This window comes from Eschrichtius robustus, chromosome 1, assembly GCF_028021215.1.
Source record: "Eschrichtius robustus isolate mEscRob2 chromosome 1, mEscRob2.pri, whole genome shotgun sequence".
NCBI lineage: Eukaryota > Metazoa > Chordata > Mammalia > Artiodactyla > Eschrichtiidae > Eschrichtius > Eschrichtius robustus.
Window position 1 is genome coordinate 138,555,210 of NC_090824.1, and position 21,854 is coordinate 138,577,063.

Below are 21,854 nucleotides of genomic sequence, written 5' to 3' on the forward strand. Positions count from 1 at the left end.
TTGCCCGCCCTCACCTCTCTTTCCACTTGCCCCTGCCTGCCGATGCCAAAGATTCCATCGTTAACTTAAGATTCTGGGTTCCCCACTTAGATCTGTCCCAGATCACCAAAGCCTCAGAAGGGCTCAAATCCTACCCCCTGACCCATGCCCCACCACCCTTCTCTGGGAAACCTTAGCTGGTCTCCCTGTCACAAGGCTGGGCCTGTTCCCTATACCTGGGGCCAGCATGACCTTTCTAAAAACCCCAATTGACTGGGCCTTTCCCCTGGGATATCCTCCTCATACCTATACAGCCTGTTTTTGTTCTTTCACTAAGTAGTACCCATCATGTGCCTGGCATTACCCTGAGGACTCTACAGGTGTAACAACCCTATGACATAGGTTCTACTGTTATCCCCATTTTACACATGAGGACACTGAGGCACAGAGAGGTTACATAACTTGCACCAGGGTTCTGCTGGGATGTGAATCAAGCTCTGAGGTCTGAGCTTTAACCACCACGCTGGACTGCATCTCTGGGGCTGAAACCTAAGCTTCTTGGCCTAGCATTCAAAGCCTTATGGCATCCCCGCCTTTCTTACAGATAGGTCCCCAGACACAGCATGCTCTTTCTTGCCTCCAGGCTTTGTTGGACACAAGCTCTTTCCTCCATGTGTAATGCTTTTCCACATCTCGTCTGAGTCTTTTATGACTCAGCTCAACTTCCACTTCCTACAGGAAGTCTTCCCTGACCTCTCCATGTCAGGACCTTCTTCCTCAGTGCTCTCACAGCCCTCTGGGCCTCCCTCCACTGCATCTGTCACACTAAAAGGTGAGACTGTAAGCTCTTCACCTCTGTGTCTCCCTCACGTAGCACACAGCTGGCCCTTAAGCAATGTATGCAAAACAGGCCCTGAGGTGAGTGAGTGGAGCTGGGGGGGGGGGGGTCTCTAAAGCTTCATAAGGCCACTCATAAGCCTGATAAGCCCAGCCTGGGGTCCCTGGGGCAGGAGGACTCCCTGTGAAGGCAGGTCTCTGCACTTGGGCCTGGGTGCCCTGACTCCTGCCAGGATCCTAGACCCAGCAAGGCAGCTTGCCTGCTTCCCATCTCTGGCCATGGGTGCCGTGGGCAGGGCTCAAGGGAGACAAGGAAGGGCCACCAGGTCAAGAGTACCCTGCCCCCCCACCAGTGGTCCCACCCATACCCAGGCCCTCAGCCTCCTCGAAGGTCCCGCTCACGGTGTGACACGTGGAGCCGTTGCCGTGGCACACGCCGCAGCGGTCCTCGATGGCACCCGAGTCAATCTCGAAGTCGCAGCCCACATTCTGCAACACATGGGGAGGGGAGACCCCTGGTGCTGGGCCACTGGTGGCGAGACCTCTCTGGCACCAGCCTCGGGGGCCTGCCAGGGTGGGGAGGAGAGAGCTCGGAGCAGGGAGCGGGGGCCCCACCACAGCTGTGCCCTCTGACCCCACGTAAACCCCTCGACCTCTCTGAGCCTCAGCTTCCTCAGATGTGAAACAGGGAGAACCACCTGCACCGTGAAGGTGTGTTGTGAGATCTCATGAGACAAGAGACGGGAGAAGCTTTGTAAAAGGCCACAGCAGGCAGGGGGAGCTGGCACACCCGCGCTCCTGACCAGCATGGACAGGAATTTCCCCAAAACAGGAATCAGTGTTCCCTGCTGGTCCTCCCCAGAGCCCAGGCCTCTACGTCCAGGGGCTTCCCTTCCCAGGAGCAGGGGAAAGAAAGTGCTGAGGACATGGGCAGGGGGAGTGGCCACTGATACTGCTGGAAATAAGTCTAAGTATTGTCAGCAAACACTGACGCTTTCTGTGCCAGGCCCTGAGGCCTGCACGGCCCTGCAATGCCCTGTTAAATGACTGCATTTAACCCTGTGACGTGGCTACATGGACGGACAGTCCCCTTTCTACTATCGCAGAGGAAACCACTGCTGGGGGTCATCCAGCCAGCAGGAGGTCGAGCTACCACCTGAGCTCTGGTTTCCGGGCCGGGGCTGGGATGGTACAGAAGCCAGCATTCAGAAGCCATGGCGGGCAGGCCGTGGTGCAGAGGCAGAGGCTGGGGGTGAGGTCCGATGATATGGGGGCTCCAGTCCCAGGAGGAGCGGGGAGGCTTTGCTGAGAGGCGATGGGAGACCACCAAAGGGCTTCACTGGCAGAGCGGGGAAGCCCAATGGTACAGCCTGGGGAGGGTGGCCAGAGGGAAGCAGGAGGAAGCCAGAGGAGACCTGCCAGGGGGTTGGGGAGGGCAGGGCTGGAGACTCTCTTCCTAGCTGGGCACACCTTGCAGATGCCGTTGATGCAGAGGTCACGGCTGGCCTGGCCCTGGTAGCAGGGGGTGCCATCGACCACAGCGTCCCGCAGCTTCTCAGCAAAGTACTCATTCGAGGGCCGGCAGTGCAGCTCGCAGGGGTTCACTGGGGGCCCAAGCAGAGAAGCCATGAGGGACAACCAGGGCAGGAGTCACGGAGGCCACCGGGAAGACCGCCTCCACGACACCCATCAGTGGCGGGCTGGGGGCTCCACTGGGCTGGTAGTATCTGCAAGGTTGTCCACGGGAGCCAGGAGGGAGCTGCAGCCCCAGCAGACAGTGCCTGTATCACTGGGCCACCTTGGCCCTTGGATCTCTGCCCTTCCAGGCCTCAGTGTCCCTGTGGGCAATAGGACTCACCGTCATTGACCACGGGCACCCACGTGTGCAGTTGGCCCTTGTAGAGCATAGCGTCAAAGTGGCTGCACTGGACTTGGCGGAAAGAGGGGCGGCTGGCGGGGCAGGCCTGCAGGTTGCACAGGCGAAAGCGCTTCCGCTCACCCACGCAGTATCTGCCCTTGTATTTGGGCCTGTGGGGAGAGTGGGGTGGGGGGCAGTGAGTGCACAGTGACAGTGAGTGCCGACTGCACACCCGGATCCGGAAGTGGGCCCTCGGAGCGAGCAGCTCCTCCTGCATCCCTAACACCCAGAGATTCCCGCCGCCCACCTCCGTTCACGCTCCTCTCCCTGTGGGTCGCCCACACTCTGGTCCAGACACAGGCTCCCTGTTTGACAGGATCTCAGGGAAGGTGGCAGCAGGAAGCCTGGGCTCTGCCCCTAACCTGCTGTGTGACCTTGGCCAAGTCTCTGGACCCCTCTGGGCCTCAGTATCCTCATCTATGAAACGGGACTGGGGCTGCCTCTGCAGAGGGTTGTTCAGAGGCTGGGCCAAGCTGCAGACATGACTGGCACTAGCTGAAGGGGTTACTCCAAGTCTCCAGCCCGTGGGACCCAGAGTCCTGACAGCCCATGTGTCAGCAGACGTGTTCCTGGTGGCAGCACCCCAGCCCAGGTCCAAAGGAAGCCCCCTTGGCCCTGGCCCAGCTGAGAGGTATGCCCCCAGCATAGATCCTGAATCCTAACCCCACCCCGTCTGCCCCCAACCCAGCTCAGACCTAGAGGCCTGGAGGCAGGGTAGGGTATAAGCACAGGGCCCTAGAAGGACCTGGCTCTGAATCCCATGCCCACCCTGGGGCAGCCTAGTGAAGTGGGCTCATCCAAAGGCGCCGGGCAGCCCCTCAGTCTACAGTACAGCTGGCCTCTCTGCATCTCCCTGAATCTTCACCTTACCACTCTTAGATGGGGAAACTGAGGCCCAGAGAGATGAAGTCACTCACCCCAGGTCACACAGCACCCCTCCCAGGCTGACCAATTCTCCCAGCTGTCCCCAGTCTCATCTTGGACCCACTTGTACCTCAAATGCCACTAAGCGGCTCTATTTACTGAGCGCTTGCTACGAACTAGCTGCAGGGCTTTACCTGCATTTATCCTCTACCAGATGGGCACTGCTGCTGCCCCATCACATACCTTCTCTGGAAGCTGAGGCGCAGAGAAGGGTGGAGAGGGAATTTGAACCCTGATCCGTCTAAGGTTCAGGGTCTAAGCTCTTAGCCACTGTCCTCCCTGCTTCCCTCCCACCAGCTGCTGCTTTGTTGTGTGGCCTCTGATGAGTCCCTCCAGTCTCTGGGCCTTGGTGTTTCCCTCTCTGCAACGGGGTCAGCAGTGGCGACTCAATCAGCCTCCGGGGCACTCCTAGAAGTGACCCGAGGTGGCTCTGGACACTCCGGGCTCGGCCTCCATGGGGGTACTTCTGCGAGTGGGAGGCTGGGACAGAGCCAGTGTCCCTGCAATCGCCGACTCTGCCCAGGGCGCCCCACCCCACCTGCCCCGGGAGCCCCGGCCCCGCACTCACGCAGGCTGTGTGCACTGCCGCTCGGCACTCTGCACGCCCACGCCACAGCTCCGGGAGCAGACGGACCAGGCGCTCCAGCCAGACCAGCCACCGTCCACGGCCTCGGGCCGGAAGCCCATGGGAACGCACTCCCCATTCAGACACCACTACCGAGACAGACAGAGGTAGAGCAAGCCCACTCCAAGCTCCTCACCCTAGTGAGAACAAGGTGGGAGGGAGGCCTGGAAAGGCCCAGAGGGGAAGGACCTAAGGGCTGGGGGAGGCCCCCTTCCAGTCGCCCAACACCTGGGCCCCATGGTGGAGCCGAGCAGGGAATAAAATAAGAGTCCACATGCTGACTCTTCTGAGCTGAAGGCACTTTGGAGAACTGCCCAGTCAAGCTCTGCCCCAAAGCCTCCATTCTGCAGGTGGGGACTTGGGCCAGAGAGGGCTGGGGTTCTGCTAAGGGCATGAGCAAGTCTGTGAGCCAAGGCCGACCCCAGAGCACGGGCACAGCGGGGAGTCTCACCTCTCACCCCCTCCGCAGCTGGAGTGGGGAACTCCTACCTTGCTCTCCCCACACCTGGTACCATCCACAGCTGCATCCAGCTTGGAGTGACAGGTGGTCCCCACGGAGCACCAGAGCGTGTGGCAGACATTCTGCAAGGAGGAGGGCAAGGGCCATACCTTCACCTCCTCCTCGGGGCCACCACCTGCCCTGCCCCCTCACCACCCCCCCGAGTCCCCTGGGAATCCCTCCTTGGGGCTGGCACATGGTGAGGGTCTATAGCTGGAACCCCCTCTTGTCTTCCCGGACCACGTGGTGTGGGGGGACCTTGGCTGGGGCCCCGGGCTCGGGTTTGCGGCTCAGGGCAGTCCCCAGCTCGCCCACACCTCTCCCAGCCCCAGCCTACCCGCCTGGAAACACCCTGGTTAGAAGCCGCAGGGTCTCTGACCTGCCTGTGGCCATCACTTCGGGCGATCTTCCCCAGGACCCCGCAGGAGAGGTTTTATTTTACCTCTTACGATCCAGCTCCAGCAGGTGAGGGTCTTGCCCAAAGTCCCATGGTTGGTAAATGGTCCACCCAGAATGCAGACCTGGGTCTATGGCCGCCCAACCCTAGGCCTCTCCCACAGGCCACTTTATGTCTCATGGGCATCACGTGCGGGCCGAGCCCAGGCTGGGTGGGGTCTGCGGGCTGCTGAGGGCTGCCCTCCTCCCCCGTGTCCACACAGGCCCCACACTCACGTCCATGTCATCGCAGAAGGCAGAGTAGGCCCCATACTGGAGGCGACACTGGTGGCCCACGTCATAGAGGACGCCAGGTGGTATCGAAGGGAAGTCGATGACATCCTTGGTGGGAGAGTCATCCAGGCAGAGGCCCCACCCACGGCTGCAGAGATGGGACAGGACTATGAAGTGAGGGGCCCCCTGTCCTCTGGGGCAGAGGGGGCAGCCTGAGAGACCCATCAGGGAGGCCGCACCAGGCCAGTTGGGCAGGGAAGGTGGGAAGGGGCTTAAAGCCCTAAACTTACGGAAAACTCCAGCCTCCTTGCTCACCCATCCTATTCTTTGACCTAAGCTAGCATGAAAGACCCTCCCAGCCTCTCCCATCCATCTCCAGGGCACTCCAGCTGGCTAAACAACTCATCCCCGCTCCCCAGTGCCAGGCCTCTCCACAAACTATTCCTTCCACCCACAACACTCTCCCCACTCCCCCACTGGTGAAGCCTCTCTCCCCAAGATCCAGCCCAAAGGCCCTTCCCTCTGAAGCCTCCTGGACCACTAAGCCCTCATGTGACCCTGCTCGGAGTTCCCGCAGCTCCACCCCTCAGTCCATGATCTGGAGAGCATCACATCACAGCTGATACAACAGCAAGCCTCTGATGGCCCCGCCCCGGGCTGAGACCTAGGGTCACCTGTGGGAGAACCAAGGCCTGAAGGCTGCCCCCTGTCCAGCCGCCAACCTGGGAGAGAGCCCAGGGGCAGCCCTGCCTGCCTGTCACTCCCTTATTTACTCCTGCCCATCTCCTGCCAGGACTCCCTGGCAGCAGCAGGAGGGAGGCAGGACCTGTGGGGCTTGGGGTCCCAGGCTAAGCAGGGTAGGGGGAGGCAGAAACCCCCCAGTTTTCCAGTCTGGGAGGCTTGAGGGTGGCTGGTGCCAGGTCGGGGAGCCAGGATGAGCAAAGGGTCCTGGTTAGGACTGAGGGAGGCACAGGAAAGAAGGGCAGAGGTGATGGATGCTGGGGTCTGGCCAGGAGGGAAGGAGACACTACGGGCCATGGAGAGGCCGGGAAATAGGCCAATTTGTAGGCCCGCGTGAGGAAAGGCTGGGGGCAGTCAGCCACTGGGATCTGGGAGTCCAAATTTCAGAGGCAGAGGTCTAGGAACTGCGAACCCAGGCCAGGGTGGGTGGTCCATGTGGTCTCCCAAGTCCCCTGGCTGGTGGCAGGGCCCGGGCTCCACCAGAGCTTCAGGGAACAAAGCCTCAGTGACCAGACGCCTGCTGAGGACCCTGGGGGCCCCTCCCCACCCAGAATCACCTGGCCCACCTGTGTTAGCTAGAAACGGACCCTCTAAAATGGGCATCGGGCAAATGAACAGGCGTGGGACCCAGCCCTCTGTCCCAGATCACCGCAGGCCAGGCTGGCCCTGGGTGCTGAGCGGGCACTCTCTCATCTGCTCCTCACAGCCCCTCAAGCAGAAAACTCTACCACCACCATCTCCTTACACTTTCAGGGCCCAGGGCAGTGCGTCACTTGCCCTGGGTCATGTGGGAGGGCAGTGATGGTCAGGATGTGATGCCAGGCCAGGCTGCCAGCACCCACGTGCCCACTTGCTAGGCTGCCCTTGGTGCAGAGCTCCTCCCATCCGATCGTGAGCCTGCCTCAAACACTTCACCCCAAATAGAAGTTCTAAATCATGGCAGCTGAGGCCTGGCAGGGAGAAAGGAGTCTTCTGATTGCTGGCTTCAGCTTGGGGGCTCCCTGGGCCTGCACCTTGAGGCAGAGCATCGGCTGAGATGGGGAGGAAGGGGGTGAAGGGTCAACCTGGCCCTGGGGCTCCTCCTTTTTGTCTGGCAGGACACAATTCAAGATGTAGCTGGGGGGGTTCACCCACTCCTCTGACTCAGACCCAGCCAAGGAGCTCCTCTGACTGGGGTCCAACGTGCCTCAGCCCCACACCAACAGGTCCCAGGCCACAACCAGCCCTTCAGTTTTCCGGCCAGGACCCGGTGCTGACGTGCCACCATCAAGCTTCTGTGGCCTGCTGCTGGGCAGCCAGAGCAACAACAACCTCTCAGGGCCCTCCTGTACGTGTGTGAGAGGTTGGGGGGCCTGAAGGGTCCTCATAGGACCCACCACCAGAATCAGAGCCACATTCAGGCCCAGATGCTGACTGGAAACCCAAATTCTGCCCTGCTACAGATGCTGTGTGGCCTTGGGCCATCCCTTACCCTCTCTGGGCCTTCACATCCTCATCTACTAGAGGCTGAGTCAGCTTATGTGATCCCAAGCAACAGACGTATAAATAGCAGCATCTACTTGGGAAAAGTCACACGGGCGGCCGGCAGCCGGCCCTTCCTTCCTCTGGTCGGCTTACTGCCAGGCTCCCCATGCTGCTGACATACGTCAGCCCTTCCCCTCGGGGCCCCTCCTCGCTCTAATTATAGTGGGCTGGGCAACCCCACATGGGGTCAGAGCAGACAGCGGGTGGCTCCAGTCGGAAGTGTCACTCCCACCTCAAGGACTGCAAAGAGCTGCCCATCACCTGGGAGAGACCTGTGTGCCCCCCTCCCCTCGCCACCCCTGGGGGCCTGGTCATGGAGTCGCCAGATGGTGCGGGCAAGGGCCCGACACACGATCAGGCCCGCCTCTCTCCTTGCAGAAATCCTGGCTGTGAAGGCATGAGAGAACAGGGCCTTCCCTCCCTGGCCCCAGGTCCAAGTAGTAGCTCATGAAACGAGAGGTCCCTTATGAAACAGCAAGGTCCCTTAAAGCAGCTCTCAGCCCAGAAAGGCTCTTCAGGTTCTTCAGGTTGATGTCTTGGACTGGCCAATGACCGCAGGCCCCAGAAGCTTTCCTCCAGCCCCACCACCACCTCTTGAAGATTCTCCATCCCACCCCACGCTCCCGTACTGCCAGCCCTGGACCACGCTGTGCACCCCACCTAGAGCATCCTTCTTCCTCAGGGTGCTGCATTAGTCCTCAGAGGGCAGCTCCGCGGCTCCTTCTCAGAGATGATGTCCCTGCCCCTTCTCCAGATTCCTACAAACCCCACAGGCCTGTCTGCCACAGTGCTAATTACCCGGAACTGTCACATGTCTGTGCCCCCCAGACGGTGAGGGTCTTGAGGACAGGGACACTGCCTCCCCTACCACTGTCCCCCTGAACACAGTTTGAGACCAAGTGGGATTCGCCAATGTCTGGGTCTGTGTGGCCTAATAAACATCTACTTGCAGGGAGCCGAGGAGTGTCGCATCCAGGGGGAAATGGTGGGTGGTCTGAGTGCCTCTGAGACACCCTCAAGCCCTGGAAACACTGCCTGACTCCACCTGGCGCCTTCCTTCTGTGAATCTTGCTCACTCTGGCCTCCATCCTGTCTAGGTGGGACCTGTCCTGTCTTCTGTCCCACCCCCAGCAAGGAGACGGAGGGCGGAGGGGCTGGAGGACAGGTTGGTACCACATTCTCCGTCTGAGCACCCCCTCCCGCACCTGTCCTGGGCCTTGTGATCCCCTCCCGCCTGACCCTCCAGGATGGAGAGGTGAGACTGCGACCACCCTTGGGGAGATGAACTTCTCCTCCCTCCCCAGCTCCCCTCCATCTGCCGCGCCTGTATCTCTCTTTCCGCCTCTTTCCAGCTCTTCTCGGTGCCAAGGCTCCGGGAGGCCCTGGCTGGCTCAGGGTTTCGCCCCCTCCTCCCACCCTCACCCCAGGCCCCAAGCCAAGTCCCTCACGCATTCCAGCAGCTGAATGAAGACAGAGACGCATCTGTCTGTCTGTCTGTCCTGACAGAAGTCAGGCTGGGCGGCACCCTGGGTGGGGGCAGCTGGGAAAAGCCCTCAGGGTGCTGCAGGGGCGGCTACTCTTCTGATTTCCCAGCCCTTCTCTCACTCTTGACTCCCATGTTGGGGAGGTGACAGACCCTTGGGATAGTTTTCTACCCAGCTCTCCCTGCCCGGGCCACTTCTCTGTTTCAGCTCCTCATCACTTATCACTTGGTAGCAGTGATAACAGTCACCAGGCATTGAATGCTAACCATGTGGCCAGCGTTGTGCTACACACTTCACGTGTTTGCTCACTGAATCCTCAGAGCAACCCAGGAGGCAGTCCCATCATTATCCCCAGTCTTTGAGGCTTAGGGCTAATGTAACTTGTCTGCCAACATGGGGAGAAGCCTGGCCCAGAGTCCAGGGTCTTAACATCAAACTCAACTCTTCTCTGTTTCTAGTCGCACTCTCCACCCGGTAATCCCTCCTCTATCAGAGGCCAGAGTCCTTGCTCTCACATCCATAATGAACCTGGCCCCAGTGAATGGACTTCTAGAAAAATATGGCTCATCGAACAGACACAGGTTTATTCCCACTCCCTTCCAGAGCCCCACTAAGATGATAGGAAAGGAATAAACAAGGCATAAATCCACAAGGACAAAGGTCAAGAGAGAGGTGATGATGGCAGATGAAAGATGTCAGCAAAAATTCTAGAAGCTGAAAAGCAGATGATCGAGTAGCAGCTGACTTACCACAGCAGTGAATGCTGAGAGCCAGTCCTGCAGGGGGAAACTACCCAGAAGTGGGACACTGGAAGGGCTCAGGAATCAGCGTCCCAGGGACCCCTGGAGGCCTGTGCACCAGTAAGACTGAGGACAAGAGCCTAGCTGAAAGTCTGTAAGACCCACTAGATCCCCTTCCCAACCCTATGTAGCCAGGCGATGGCCACCTCCCTGCCTGGCAGAGGGCCAGGGTCACTCTCGGGAGAGGGTGATCCAGAAGATCTGGTCCAGGAACACCAGGCACAGTGGAAGGCCTGAGGCAGAGGGACCTACAGAGAAAAGTCTACACGAGGAAGGCTGGGATAACCGCCAAGCTCCTTCCCCATTTGGATGCCAGAACGCTGTAGCCAGACTTACACCTTCCCAGGAAAAGACTAGAGAATGCCTCTCTGGGGCAACAATCACTCAGAAAAATGACCCTAGATACTGACATTTAAAGATCTCCCAAAGAAACAGCCCCATCCCCACCAGACCCTCAGCGGTGATGTGGAAAAGTGCGGCCCAGTCTACAGACCTCCCAACTGCCAGCCCAGTGCCTCCTTCCACGGAGGGAATACAGCCATGCCATCTTAAGAAAACCTTTAACATGACAGAAAGATTTAAAAAAATAACTCAAAGGAAAGAAAGATATTGCAGGGAGCAAAAGAAAAAAAAGCCACATAAATAATAACCTCAGAAAGATAAGATACTCTACCCATGGAACTAGAAAAGGATAATAAAAAGGAGTATTTAGCAAATAAGAAAGTTCAGGAAGGTAGAAGTACAATAGGAAAAAAATTTTAAATGTAATAGAAGGGTTATAAGGTAAAGATAAGGCTGTCTTCCAGTAAACAGAGAGAGATGAAAAAAAGTAAAAAAATGTAAAAATAAGAAAGGGAGAGAACAGCTGGATATGAAGGGTTCCAGAAGGAGAAAATAAAAGCAAGATGACTATCAAATAAATAATATAAGAACATTTCCAAGAACTGAAGGACAAGAATTTTTAGATTAAAAGGGACTACCAAGTGTCCTCCCAACATAAAAGTAGACCAAGGCACATAATTGCAAAAGTTCAAATCACCAAGAGAAAAAAAGAGAAGGCTTCTCTGGTGGCGCAGTGGATAGGAGTCTGCCTGACAATGCAGGGGACACAGGTTCGATCCCTGGTCTGGGAGGATCCCACATGCTGTGGAGCAACTAAGCCCGTGTGCCACAACTACTGAGCCTGCGCTCTAGAGCCCACGAGCCACAACCACTGAGCCCACGTGCCTAGAGCCCGTGCTCCACAACAAGAGAAGCCACCGCAATGAGAAGCCCACGCACCGCAACTAAGAGTAGCCCCCGCTCACTGCAACTAGAGAAAGCCTGCGTGCAGCTACGAAGACCCAACACAGCCAAAAATTTTAAAAAATTTTTAAAAATTTAAAAAAAGAGAGAGAGGGAGACACAGACAGACAGAATATTCTCTATATAAAGAGAGAGACAGAGAAAATCCTAAAAGTTTCCAGACTTTTTAAAAGGTCACATACAAAGGTTTGGGAATGAGACTGCTATGAGACTTGTCAACAGCAGTGTTGGAAGCTAGAAGACAAAGGAAAGACACCTTTGAAATTCTGAGGGAGAAAGACTTCTAACTTAGAAGTTGCTATCAAATGATCAGTCAGGTATGAGGGAAGAATAAAGACAAGCAAACATTTTAAGACAAGCAAACCATTCACCTCCATACACCCCTTCTCAGAAGGCTACTTGAGAATATGCTCCACCAAAAAAAAGAAGTAAACTCCTCTAAAAAAGGTAAGCAAGAGATCCAGGAAACAGAAAGACCATGCATGACAACTTTAGGGGAGAAACAGAAAGCATCCAGTTTAGACTGGAGCAGAAGGACAAAGGGAAGTTGAAGGGGGTGTCCAGGAAAGAAGGAAACTGTTAGACGATGGGGCAGGGATTGCCTTCGGGAAAACTGGATTAAGAGACATTTTGTAGAATTGTCGTAGGATATGGAAGACTTAGAGAAGCAAAGAAAACTAGGCAAATAAAAAAGCGGTTCTTAAAAAGAGAATATCATTTTGTTACAACACTTGGTTCAGCATTATCTATACGACCCTAATAATGAAAACACTGAACGTGGATTTAATCAAGATATGCTAACACGATATTGGGATGTGATGGCAGGGGCAAATGTGTGCAGGAAGTGACACAAGGGGGTTAAATCCCAACCTTCCACTGTACAAGTCATCTGATAATATCTAAATTGAAAAATCAAGAAACAGCACTCTAGGAAGGCTTTTTAGAAATATGAAAGTAAATAAGGTAAGAAAAAGCTAAAAAGAATGAAAGTTGAAAGTGGCTGCCCAAAGAATGGAGGGTGGGGAAGAGTGCAGCAGGTGATTTAAAGCTCTGCTACTGCCATCTCGAACTCTTAATATTTTTGAACTTGTGTTCTGTTAAGCGAGTTCTGATGGAACAAGAAGCATGTGCGTGAGCAGGGGAGATATGCGATGTCTGTGTCCTCTGCTCCTTGCCACCTCACGAGCACAGCATCCCAGCAGACCCATGATGTGGAGGAATTCAGTGAGACTCTAAGCAATTGGAAGATAAGCATGCTATGTCTAGGACAGCCCCAGAGGCCATACTTTGCACTAGAACCAGAACTTGCTTCAAATGCAGAAAGAAGGCAATGATGTTTTAAGAAACAGAAATGACCAAGGAACTCTATAATCCTTTGTTATTTGTGTTACTTCCTTGTACCAGCCAACTACTGCACTGAAAACGATGGGCTAGAAGGAAATGTAAAGATAGTTCCATTTCCTGTCAGTTCTTCCTCACTCATCAGTAAGCCAAGGCAGAGAGTATTGGGAGAATGTGTGCATGTTATGAAGTGAAATAAAACCAGTCAAATTAGTTTTGTGCAATATGTCCACCGTTCTGGTAAATATGAGCTATGAAATATGAATTGCATCATTTTAGTGATTCCACATATGAGTTCAACGTGCCTATATTTGCATTTAAAAATTGGCACTGCATAAAGATGAATGGTAAAATTTATGCTAATCATTTAGAAATAAAGACTAAAAAAAAAATAGAAAAAAAAAGCCAATAAAAAGATCAATAAGAGCTGGACCCTCACCCCATATAAGGAACAAGCTCGCCCCCCCCCCCCCCCTCAGGGAGTGAGCAAGCAAGGGAACCTTTTGTTTGTTCGTGCTCCCCCCTGCTGCAGCAGGGGCCCCCATAAAGCCTTGCCTGAAAAAAAAAAAAAAAAGATAAACAAAATTGATAAACCTTTAGCCAGGCTCATCAAAAGAAAAAGAGAGAGGGCCAAAATCAGAAATGAAAAACAAGTTACAACTGACACCATGGAAATACAAAGGATCATAAAAGACTACTACGAACAACTATATGCCAATAAAATGAACAATCTAGAAGAAACAGACAAATTCCTAGAAATATATAATCTCCCAAGACTAAACCAGGAAGAAACAGAAAATAGGAACAGACCAATTACCAGTAATGACATTGAAGTAATTAAAAAAAAGAAACAAACAAGAGAACTCCCAACAAACAAAAGTGCAGGACCAGATGGCTTCACAGGTGAATTCCACCAAATATTTAGAGAAGAGTTAACACCTATCCTTCTCAAACTATTCCAAAAAATTTCAGAGGAAAGAACACTTCCGAACTCATTCTATGAAGCATCACCCTGATACCAAAACCAGACAAAGACACTACAAAAAAAGAAAATTACAGACCAATATCACTGATGAACATAGATGCAAACATCTTCAACAAAATATTAGCAAACAGAATCCAACAATACACCATGATCTAGTGGGATTTATCCCAGGGATGCAAGGATGATTCAATATCTGAGAATCAATCAATGTGATACACCATATTAACAAACTGAAGAATAAAAACCATATGATCACCTCAATAGATGCAGAAAAAGCTTTTGGCAAAATTCAACATCTATTTATGACAAAAACCGCCCAGAAAGTGGGAATAGAGGGAACATACCTCAACACAATAAAGGCCATATATGACAAACCCACTGCTAACATCATACACAATGGTGAAAAAACATCATACTCAATGGTGAAAAGCTGAATGCATTCCCTCCAGGATCAGGAACAAGACAAGGATGCCCATTCTCACCACTTTTATTCAACATAGTATTGGAAGTCCTAGCCACAGCAATCAGACAAGAAAAGGAATCCAAATTGAAAAGGAAGAAGTAAAACTGTCACTGTTTTCAGATGACATGACACAATACATAGAAAAATCCTGAAGATGCCACCAAAAAACCACTAGAACTCATCAACGAATTTGGTAAAGTTGCAAGGTACAAAATTTTTTTTTTTAATGAATTTATTTTTGGCTACGTTGGGTCTTCGTTGCTGTGCACAGGCTTTCTCTAGTTGAGGCGAGCAGGGGCTACTCTTTGTTGCGGTGCGTGGGCTTCTCACTGCAGTGGTTTCTCTTGTTGCAGAGCACGGGTTCTAGGCACGCAGGCTTCAGTAGTTGTGGCACGTGGGCTCACTAGTTGTGGCTTGCGGGCTCTAGAGCGCAGACTCACTAGTTGTGGTGCACGGGCTTAGTTGCTCCACGGCATGTGGGATCTTCCCAGAGCAGGGCTCGAACCTGTGTCCCCTGCATTGCCAGGCAGATATTTAACCACTGCGCCACCAGGGAAGTCCCGCAAGATACAAAATTAACATACAGAAATCTGCTGCATTTCTATACACTAACAGTGAATTATCAGAAAGAAAACTAAGGAAACAATCCAATTGACCATCGCATTGAAAAGAATAAAATACCTAGGAATGAACCTACCTAAGGAGGTAAAAGACCTGTACCCAGAAAACTGTAAGACACTGATGAAAGAAATTGAAGATGACATAAACAGATGGAAAGATACACCATGTTCATGGATTGGAAGACTCAATATTGTTAAAATGACCATACTACCCAAGGCAATCTACAGATTCAATGCAATCTCTATCAAAATACCAATGGCATTTTTCACAGAACTAGAATAATTTTAGAATTTGTATGGAAACACAAAGACCTCGAATAGCCAAAATAATCTTGAGAAAGAACAGAGCTGGAGATTTCACACTCTCTAACTTCAGACTATACTACAAAGCTACAGTAATCAAAACAGTATGGTACTGGGAGAGGAATCAAGATGGCAGAGTAGAAGGATGTAAAACTCACCTCCTCCCTCAAATACATCAAAAATACATCTACAAATGGAACAATTCTCACAGAATACCTACTAAACACTAGCAGAAGACCTCAAACACCTGAAAGGACAGGAAAGACCTTCACATAACTGGGTAGGATGAAAGAGGTGGGGGAAAGGAAGCAGGATGGGACCTGCGCCCCTGGGAGGGAGAGGTAAAAGAGGAAAGGTTCCTGCGCCCTGGGAAGCCCCCTCACTGGGAGATCAACTGGGACAGAAAGGGAGCTACAGAGGCTTGGAGAAGAGCAAAACAACTGGTTTGTGGCAGGCAGAACAGAGAGAGACCTGCACAGACAGTCCACGCCACCACCCTGCATGCTGCAGCCTGAGACAAGAATCTGCTGGTACAGGAGGGGTCTAGGTGCCGAAACTTGGGGTTTAGAGGAGACCTGGAGAGAGGACTGGTGTTGCCTGTGTGGAGACAGCCTGAAGGGGCTGGAATGTGGTATGGCTGCAACCAGGGCTGTTTGCAGAAGAAGCCTGGGCCTGCCATAGAAGTGATGCACCATTGTTGAGTGGTGAGCAAAGGGAGGGGTGGGGCCGCCATAGCAGCCTCTTTCTCCATGTCCCAGCTGCTGCCTGGGTGGGCCCACACACCCAAGCCACGGCCTTGGTGGGCTCCCATGCCAGCCACTGCCTTGGCGGGCTCCAGGAGCAGATGCCAGTGGGTTGCCCATGTGCAGAGGTGGGGCTGAAATCACAACTGAGCCCCAGGGACCTCATGACTTATGAAGCAGGGCTGAAATCTTTCCCCAGCTGTGTGAGCTGTGGATTTACACCTCTGTTGCCAGCTTTGCAAATACAGCACCTGTGGGACATCCGAGCAGACAATGGGTGCTCCTGTGGCTGGGACGGGTCTGGCCTTAGGAGCTGTGGGCTTTGTGGGCGCTTGCACGCAGGGGCTGTGCCAGGCCAGGATCTGAGCTGCCTCGCTCCCACAGCAAGTCCAGGTGCATGACTACCGCAGTCCTGGGACCTGATTTCAGTGGATCTGCGCTGGTGGCCTTGTGAAAACAACGCCTGAGAAACACCAGGGTTTACTGACGTCATTCCCATGGTTGAGGCGGGGCCAAGGGCAGTGCCAACAACAGTGGACTTTGTGATCCCGCACAACGGGTGACAGGTGACACAACAGAGCACGTGCACCAGTGGATGGCTCTGGCGGAGGAATACTCAGTGGCTCCTCTCCCAGTGGGAATGCTCCAGGCCTGCCTACCTTACACCTCAGCTCAGAAACGGATCTGGGGGCTTCTATTCCAACAACTAGGAAACAGTTGGACAAGGCAGTGACAACCACAGAGCAAAGAGGAGGCCCTGCTCAACATCCAGTGCAGGCTCTAGTCACACCTACTATCAAGGGGATAATGGCCAGCATACACTGAAGAAAGAGGTGGTGGGCATCCATACTAAAAACAGCCCTTGCACCAAAAACTTATTAAACCCACACAGGCTACACAGGGCCGCTCCCACACAAAAACAGCCCTCCAAGACCACAGTAGATAATTGTTTCTCCTAAACTCAGAGCGAGAGAAATATAAGTAAAATAAAGAAGCAGAGGAACCACTCCCAATTAAAAGATCAAGAGAATTGCCCTGAAAGAACAATGAAACAGATCTCTTCAGTCTAACAGACACCGAGTTCTGAAAATAAGAGACCTATGGGATAATGCCAATCTACGTATAATATGGCTCCCAGAAGAAGAAAGAGAAAAGGGGATTGAAAATGTATTTGAAGAAATTACGGCTGAAAACTTCCCAAACCTAAAGAAGAAAATAGATATCCAGGTACAGAAAGCACAGAGGGTTCCAAACAAGATGAACCCAAACAGACCCACAGCAAGACATATTATAATTAAAATGGCAAAAGTTAAAGAGAGGATTCTAAAAGCATCAATAGAAAAAGAGCTGGGGAGGGGGAAGGGTAAGCTGGGACAAAGTGAGAGAGTGGCATAGACATATATACACTACCAAATGTAAAAATGATAGCTAGTGGGAAGCAGCTGCATAGCACAGGGAGATCAGCTCAGTGTTTTGTGACCACCTAGAGGGGTGGGATAGGGAGGGTGGGAGGGAGGGAGGGAGACACAAGAGGGAAGAGATATGGGGATATATGTATATGTATAGCTGATTCACTTTGTTATAAAGCAGAAACTAACACACCATTGTAAAGCAATTATACTCCAATAAAGATGTTAAACAAAAAAGAGAAAAAGAGTTAATTACAAAAGAACCCCCATAAGGCTATCAACTGATTTCTCTACAGAAACGTTGCAGGCCAGAAGAGAGTGGCAAGATTCATTCAAAGTCCTGAAAGGGAAAAATCTGCAACCTAGGATACTCTACCCAGCAAAATTATCATTTTTTAAATTTTCAATTATCACAAGCAAAAACTAGAAGAATATAGCAATACTAAACCTATCATAAAGAAAATATTGAAAGGTCTTCTCTAAATAGAAAGAAGACTCCTAAGAAAATCACAATTGGAAAGGAAATCACTTAAATAAGTCAGTACATAGATTTAAAAAAAAAATCAAAAAATTTCTGTGAAAGAGATGATAACCACAATTAACAATAAAAGGATGAACATGAAGATGTAAAAGAGGACATCAAAATCATAAAATGTGGGTGAGGAGAGTAAGAAAATGTAGGGTTTTTTTCCAAGAATGTGTTTGAGCCTATATGACTACCAGTCTAAAACAAGTAGATATAGGAAGGGATTAACATACTTGAAGAACAGGGTGACCACAAATCAAAAACATACAATAGATTCACAAAAACCAAAAAGAAGAGAACCAAAAAGAAGTATAATACAAAAGAAAATCATCAAACCACAAAAGGAAAAACAAAAAGCAAAAGAAAGGGACAGAGAAGAAATATAAAATCAATGGAAAAACAAGGTTTAAAATGGCAATAAATACATATCTGTCAATAATTACCTTAAATGTCAATGGACTAAATGCTCCAATCAAAAGACACAGAGCAGCAGACTGGATTAAAAAACAAGAGCCTACAATATGCTGCCTACAAGAGACCCACTTTAGGGCAAAGGACACACATAGACTGAAAGTAAGGGGATGGACAAAGATATTCCTTCATACAAAAGGAAATGTCAAGAAAGCAGGAGTCACAACACTCATATCAGACAAAATAGACTTTAAAACAAAGGCTATAAACAAGACACGGAAGCAACCTAAATGTCCATCGACAGATGAATGGATAAAGAAGATGTGGTGTGTGTGTGTGTGTGTGTATGTATGTATGTATATATATCTATATATCTATATATATCTATATATCTATATATATATATATATATCTATATATATATATATCTCTCTGAATCACTTTGCTGTACACCGGAACTAACACATTGTAAATCAACTACACTTCAGTAAAAAAATAAATATTAAAAAAAACAAAGGCTATAAAGAAAGATAAAGAAGGGCACTATATAATGATAAAAGGATTAATGCAAGGAGGGGATATTACACTTGTCAACATATATGCACCCAATATAGGAGTACCCAAATACATAAAACAAATACTAACAGACATAAACGAAGAAACTGATGGGAACACAAGAATAGTAGGAGACTTTAACACCCCACTCACATCAATGGATAGATCTTCAAGATGGAAAATCAATAAGGCAACAGAGATCCTAAATGATACAATAGAACAGTTAGACTTAATTCATATTTTCAGGACATTACGTCCAAAAAAAGCAGAATACACATTCTTTTCAAGTGCATATGGAACATTCTCTAGGACTGACCCCATACTAGGGCACAAAACAAACCTCAAAAAATTTAAGAGTATAGAAATTATTTCAAGCATCTTTTCTGACCACAATGGCATAAAACTAGAAATCAACCACAGAAAAAGAAACAAGAGAAAACAATTACAAACGGCTTCCCTGGTGGCACAGTAGTTAAGAATCCTCCTGCCAATGCAGGGGACATGGGTTTGAGCCCTGGTCCAGGAAGATCCCACATGTTGTGGAGCAACTAAGCCCGTGTGCCACAACTGCTGAGCCTGCACCCTAGAGCCTGTGAGCCACAACTACTGAAGCCCACATGCCTAGAGCCCGTGCTCCGCAACAAGAGAAGCCACCGCAATTAGAAGCCCGCGCAGCGCAACAAAGAGTAACCACAGCTCACCACAACAAGAGAAAGCCCAGTGCAGCAACGAAGACCCAACACAGCCAAAAATAAATAAACTAATTAATTAAAAAAACCAATTACATGGAGAATAAACAACATGCTACTAAAAAAACCAATGGGTCAACAATGAAATCAAAGAAGAAATAAAAAAATACCTTGAGGCAAATGACAATGAGAACACAACCGTACAAAAATCTATGGAATGCAGCCAAAGCAGTCCTTAGAGGGAAGTTCACAGCGATACAGGTCTTCTTTAAGAAACAAGAAAAATCTCAAATAAACAACTTAACCATCTAAAAGAATTAGGAAAAGAAGAACAAACAAAACCTGAAGTCAGCAGAAGGAAGGAAATAATAAAGATCAGAGAGGAAATAAATAAAACAGATTTAAAAAACAATAGAAAAAAAATCAATAAAACCAAGATCTGGTTCTTTGAAAGGTAAACAAAATTGACAAACCTCTGGCCAGGCTCACCAAGAAGAAAAGAGAGAAGACCCAAATAAACAGAATAAGAAATGAAAGAGGAGAAATCACAATTGATACTGCAGAGATATAAAAAATCATGAGACATTATGATGAACTATTATATGCCAACAAATTAGACAACCTAGAAGAAATGGACAACTTTCTAGAAACATAGAGCCCACCAAAACTAAATCAAGAAATAGATAACTTGAACAGACCAATCACTAGAAGTGAAATAGCATCTGTAATCTGGAATAAAAACAAACAAACAAACAAACCAAAAAAACCTCCCTACAAACAAAAGCCCAGGACCAGATGGTTTCATAGGCAAATTCTACCAAACACACAAAGAACTTATACCGATCCTTCTCAAACTCTTCCAAAAGACTGAAGAGGAAGAAAAACTCCCAAAGACATTCTATGAAGCCACCATCATCCTGATACCAAAACCAGACAAAGACACTACCAAAAAAGAAAATTACAGGCCAGTATCTTTGATGAATATAGATGCAAAAATTCTCAACAAAATATTAGCAAACCAAAACCAACAACACATAAAAAACACCATACACCAGGACCAAGTTGGATTCAACCCAGGGTCACATTGATGTTTCAACATATGCGAATCAACCAATGTGATACACCACATCAACAAAAGACAAAAACCACATGATCATCTCAATAGATGCAGAAAAAGCATTTGATAAAATTCAACATCCATTCATGATAAAAAAAAAACCCTTGAAAAAGTGGGTATAGAAGGAACATATCTCAACATAATAAAAGCTATTTATGACAAACCCACAGCCAATATGATACTCAACGGTGAAAAGGTGAAAGCCTTCCCACTAAAAACTGGAACAAGACAAGAATGTCTACTCTCACCACTTCTATTCAATATAGTACTGGAAGTCCTAGCCACAGCAATCAGACAAGAAAAATAAATAAAAGGTACTCAAATTCAGAGGGAAGAGGTAAATCTGTCATTATCTGCAGATGACATGATATTATATATGGAAAACCCAAAAGACTCCACACAAAAACTACTAGAACTGATAAACGAATTCAGCAAGGTAGCAGGATACAAGACTAACATACAGAAATTGGTTGCATTTCTTTACACTAACAATGAAATATCAAAAAGGGAATGTAAACAAACAATTCCTTTTAAAACCACATCAAAAAAATAAAATACTTAGGAATAAACCTCACCAAGGAGGTGAAAGACTTATATGCTGAAAACTACAAGACATTAGTAAAGGAAACTGAAGACGATTCAAAGAAATGGAAAGACAGCCCATGCTCTTGGATTGGAAGAATATTGTTAAAATGGCCAGTCTAATACCCAAAGCAATCTATAGATTTAATGTGATACTTATCAAATTACCCATGACATTCTTCACAGAACTAGAACAAAAAATCCCAAAATTGATGTGGAACCAAAAAAGACCCAAAATTGCCAAAGCAATCGTGAGGAAAAAGAACAAAGCTGAAGGGACTTCCCTGGCAGTCCAGTGGATAAGACTTCGCCTTCCAATGAAGGGGGTGCGGGTGGGGAGCTAAGATCCCACATGCCTCGCAGCCAAAAAACCAGAACATAAAACAGGAGCAATATTGTAACAAATTCAATAAAGACTTTAAAAATGGTACACATTAAAAAAAAAAATCGTAAAAAAAAAAACAGAACAAAGCTAGAAGCATAACCCTCCCAGGCTCCAGACAATACTACAAAGCTACAGTAATCAAAACAGCATGGTGGAGGAGAGGAGAAGATGGCGGAAGAGTAAAACACGGAGATCACCTTCCTCCCCACAGATACATCAGAAATACAGCTACAAGTGGAACTGCTCCTATAGAACACCCACTGAACACTGGCAGAAGACGTCAGACCTCCCAAAAGGCAAGAAACTCCCCATGTACCTGGGTAGGGCAAAAGAAAAAAGAAACAACAGAGACAAAAGAATAGGGATGGGACCTGCACCAGCGGGAGGGAGCTGTGAAGGAGGAAAGGCTTCCACACACTA

The 21,854-nt window shown here is 49.6% G+C and overlaps 1 protein-coding gene across 2 annotated transcripts in view; it reads right to left on the reverse strand.

Annotated features, from left to right (window-relative positions):
• ADAMTS7 (ADAM metallopeptidase with thrombospondin type 1 motif 7) overlaps positions 1–21,854 on the reverse strand; it is a 62,008-nt gene that overhangs the window by 11,354 nt on the left and 28,800 nt on the right. For both annotated transcript variants that reach the window (XM_068556516.1, XM_068556509.1), the window contains exons 9-14: positions 5,455–5,599; positions 4,773–4,865; positions 4,227–4,372; positions 2,675–2,844; positions 2,287–2,420; positions 1,185–1,305 (exon numbers count right to left, since the gene is read on the reverse strand). In XM_068556516.1, coding sequence (XP_068412617.1) covers positions 1,185–1,305; positions 2,287–2,420; positions 2,675–2,844; positions 4,227–4,372; positions 4,773–4,865; positions 5,455–5,599 — 809 coding nt within the window. The remainder of the gene's footprint in view (positions 1–1,184; positions 1,306–2,286; positions 2,421–2,674; positions 2,845–4,226; positions 4,373–4,772; positions 4,866–5,454; positions 5,600–21,854) is intronic.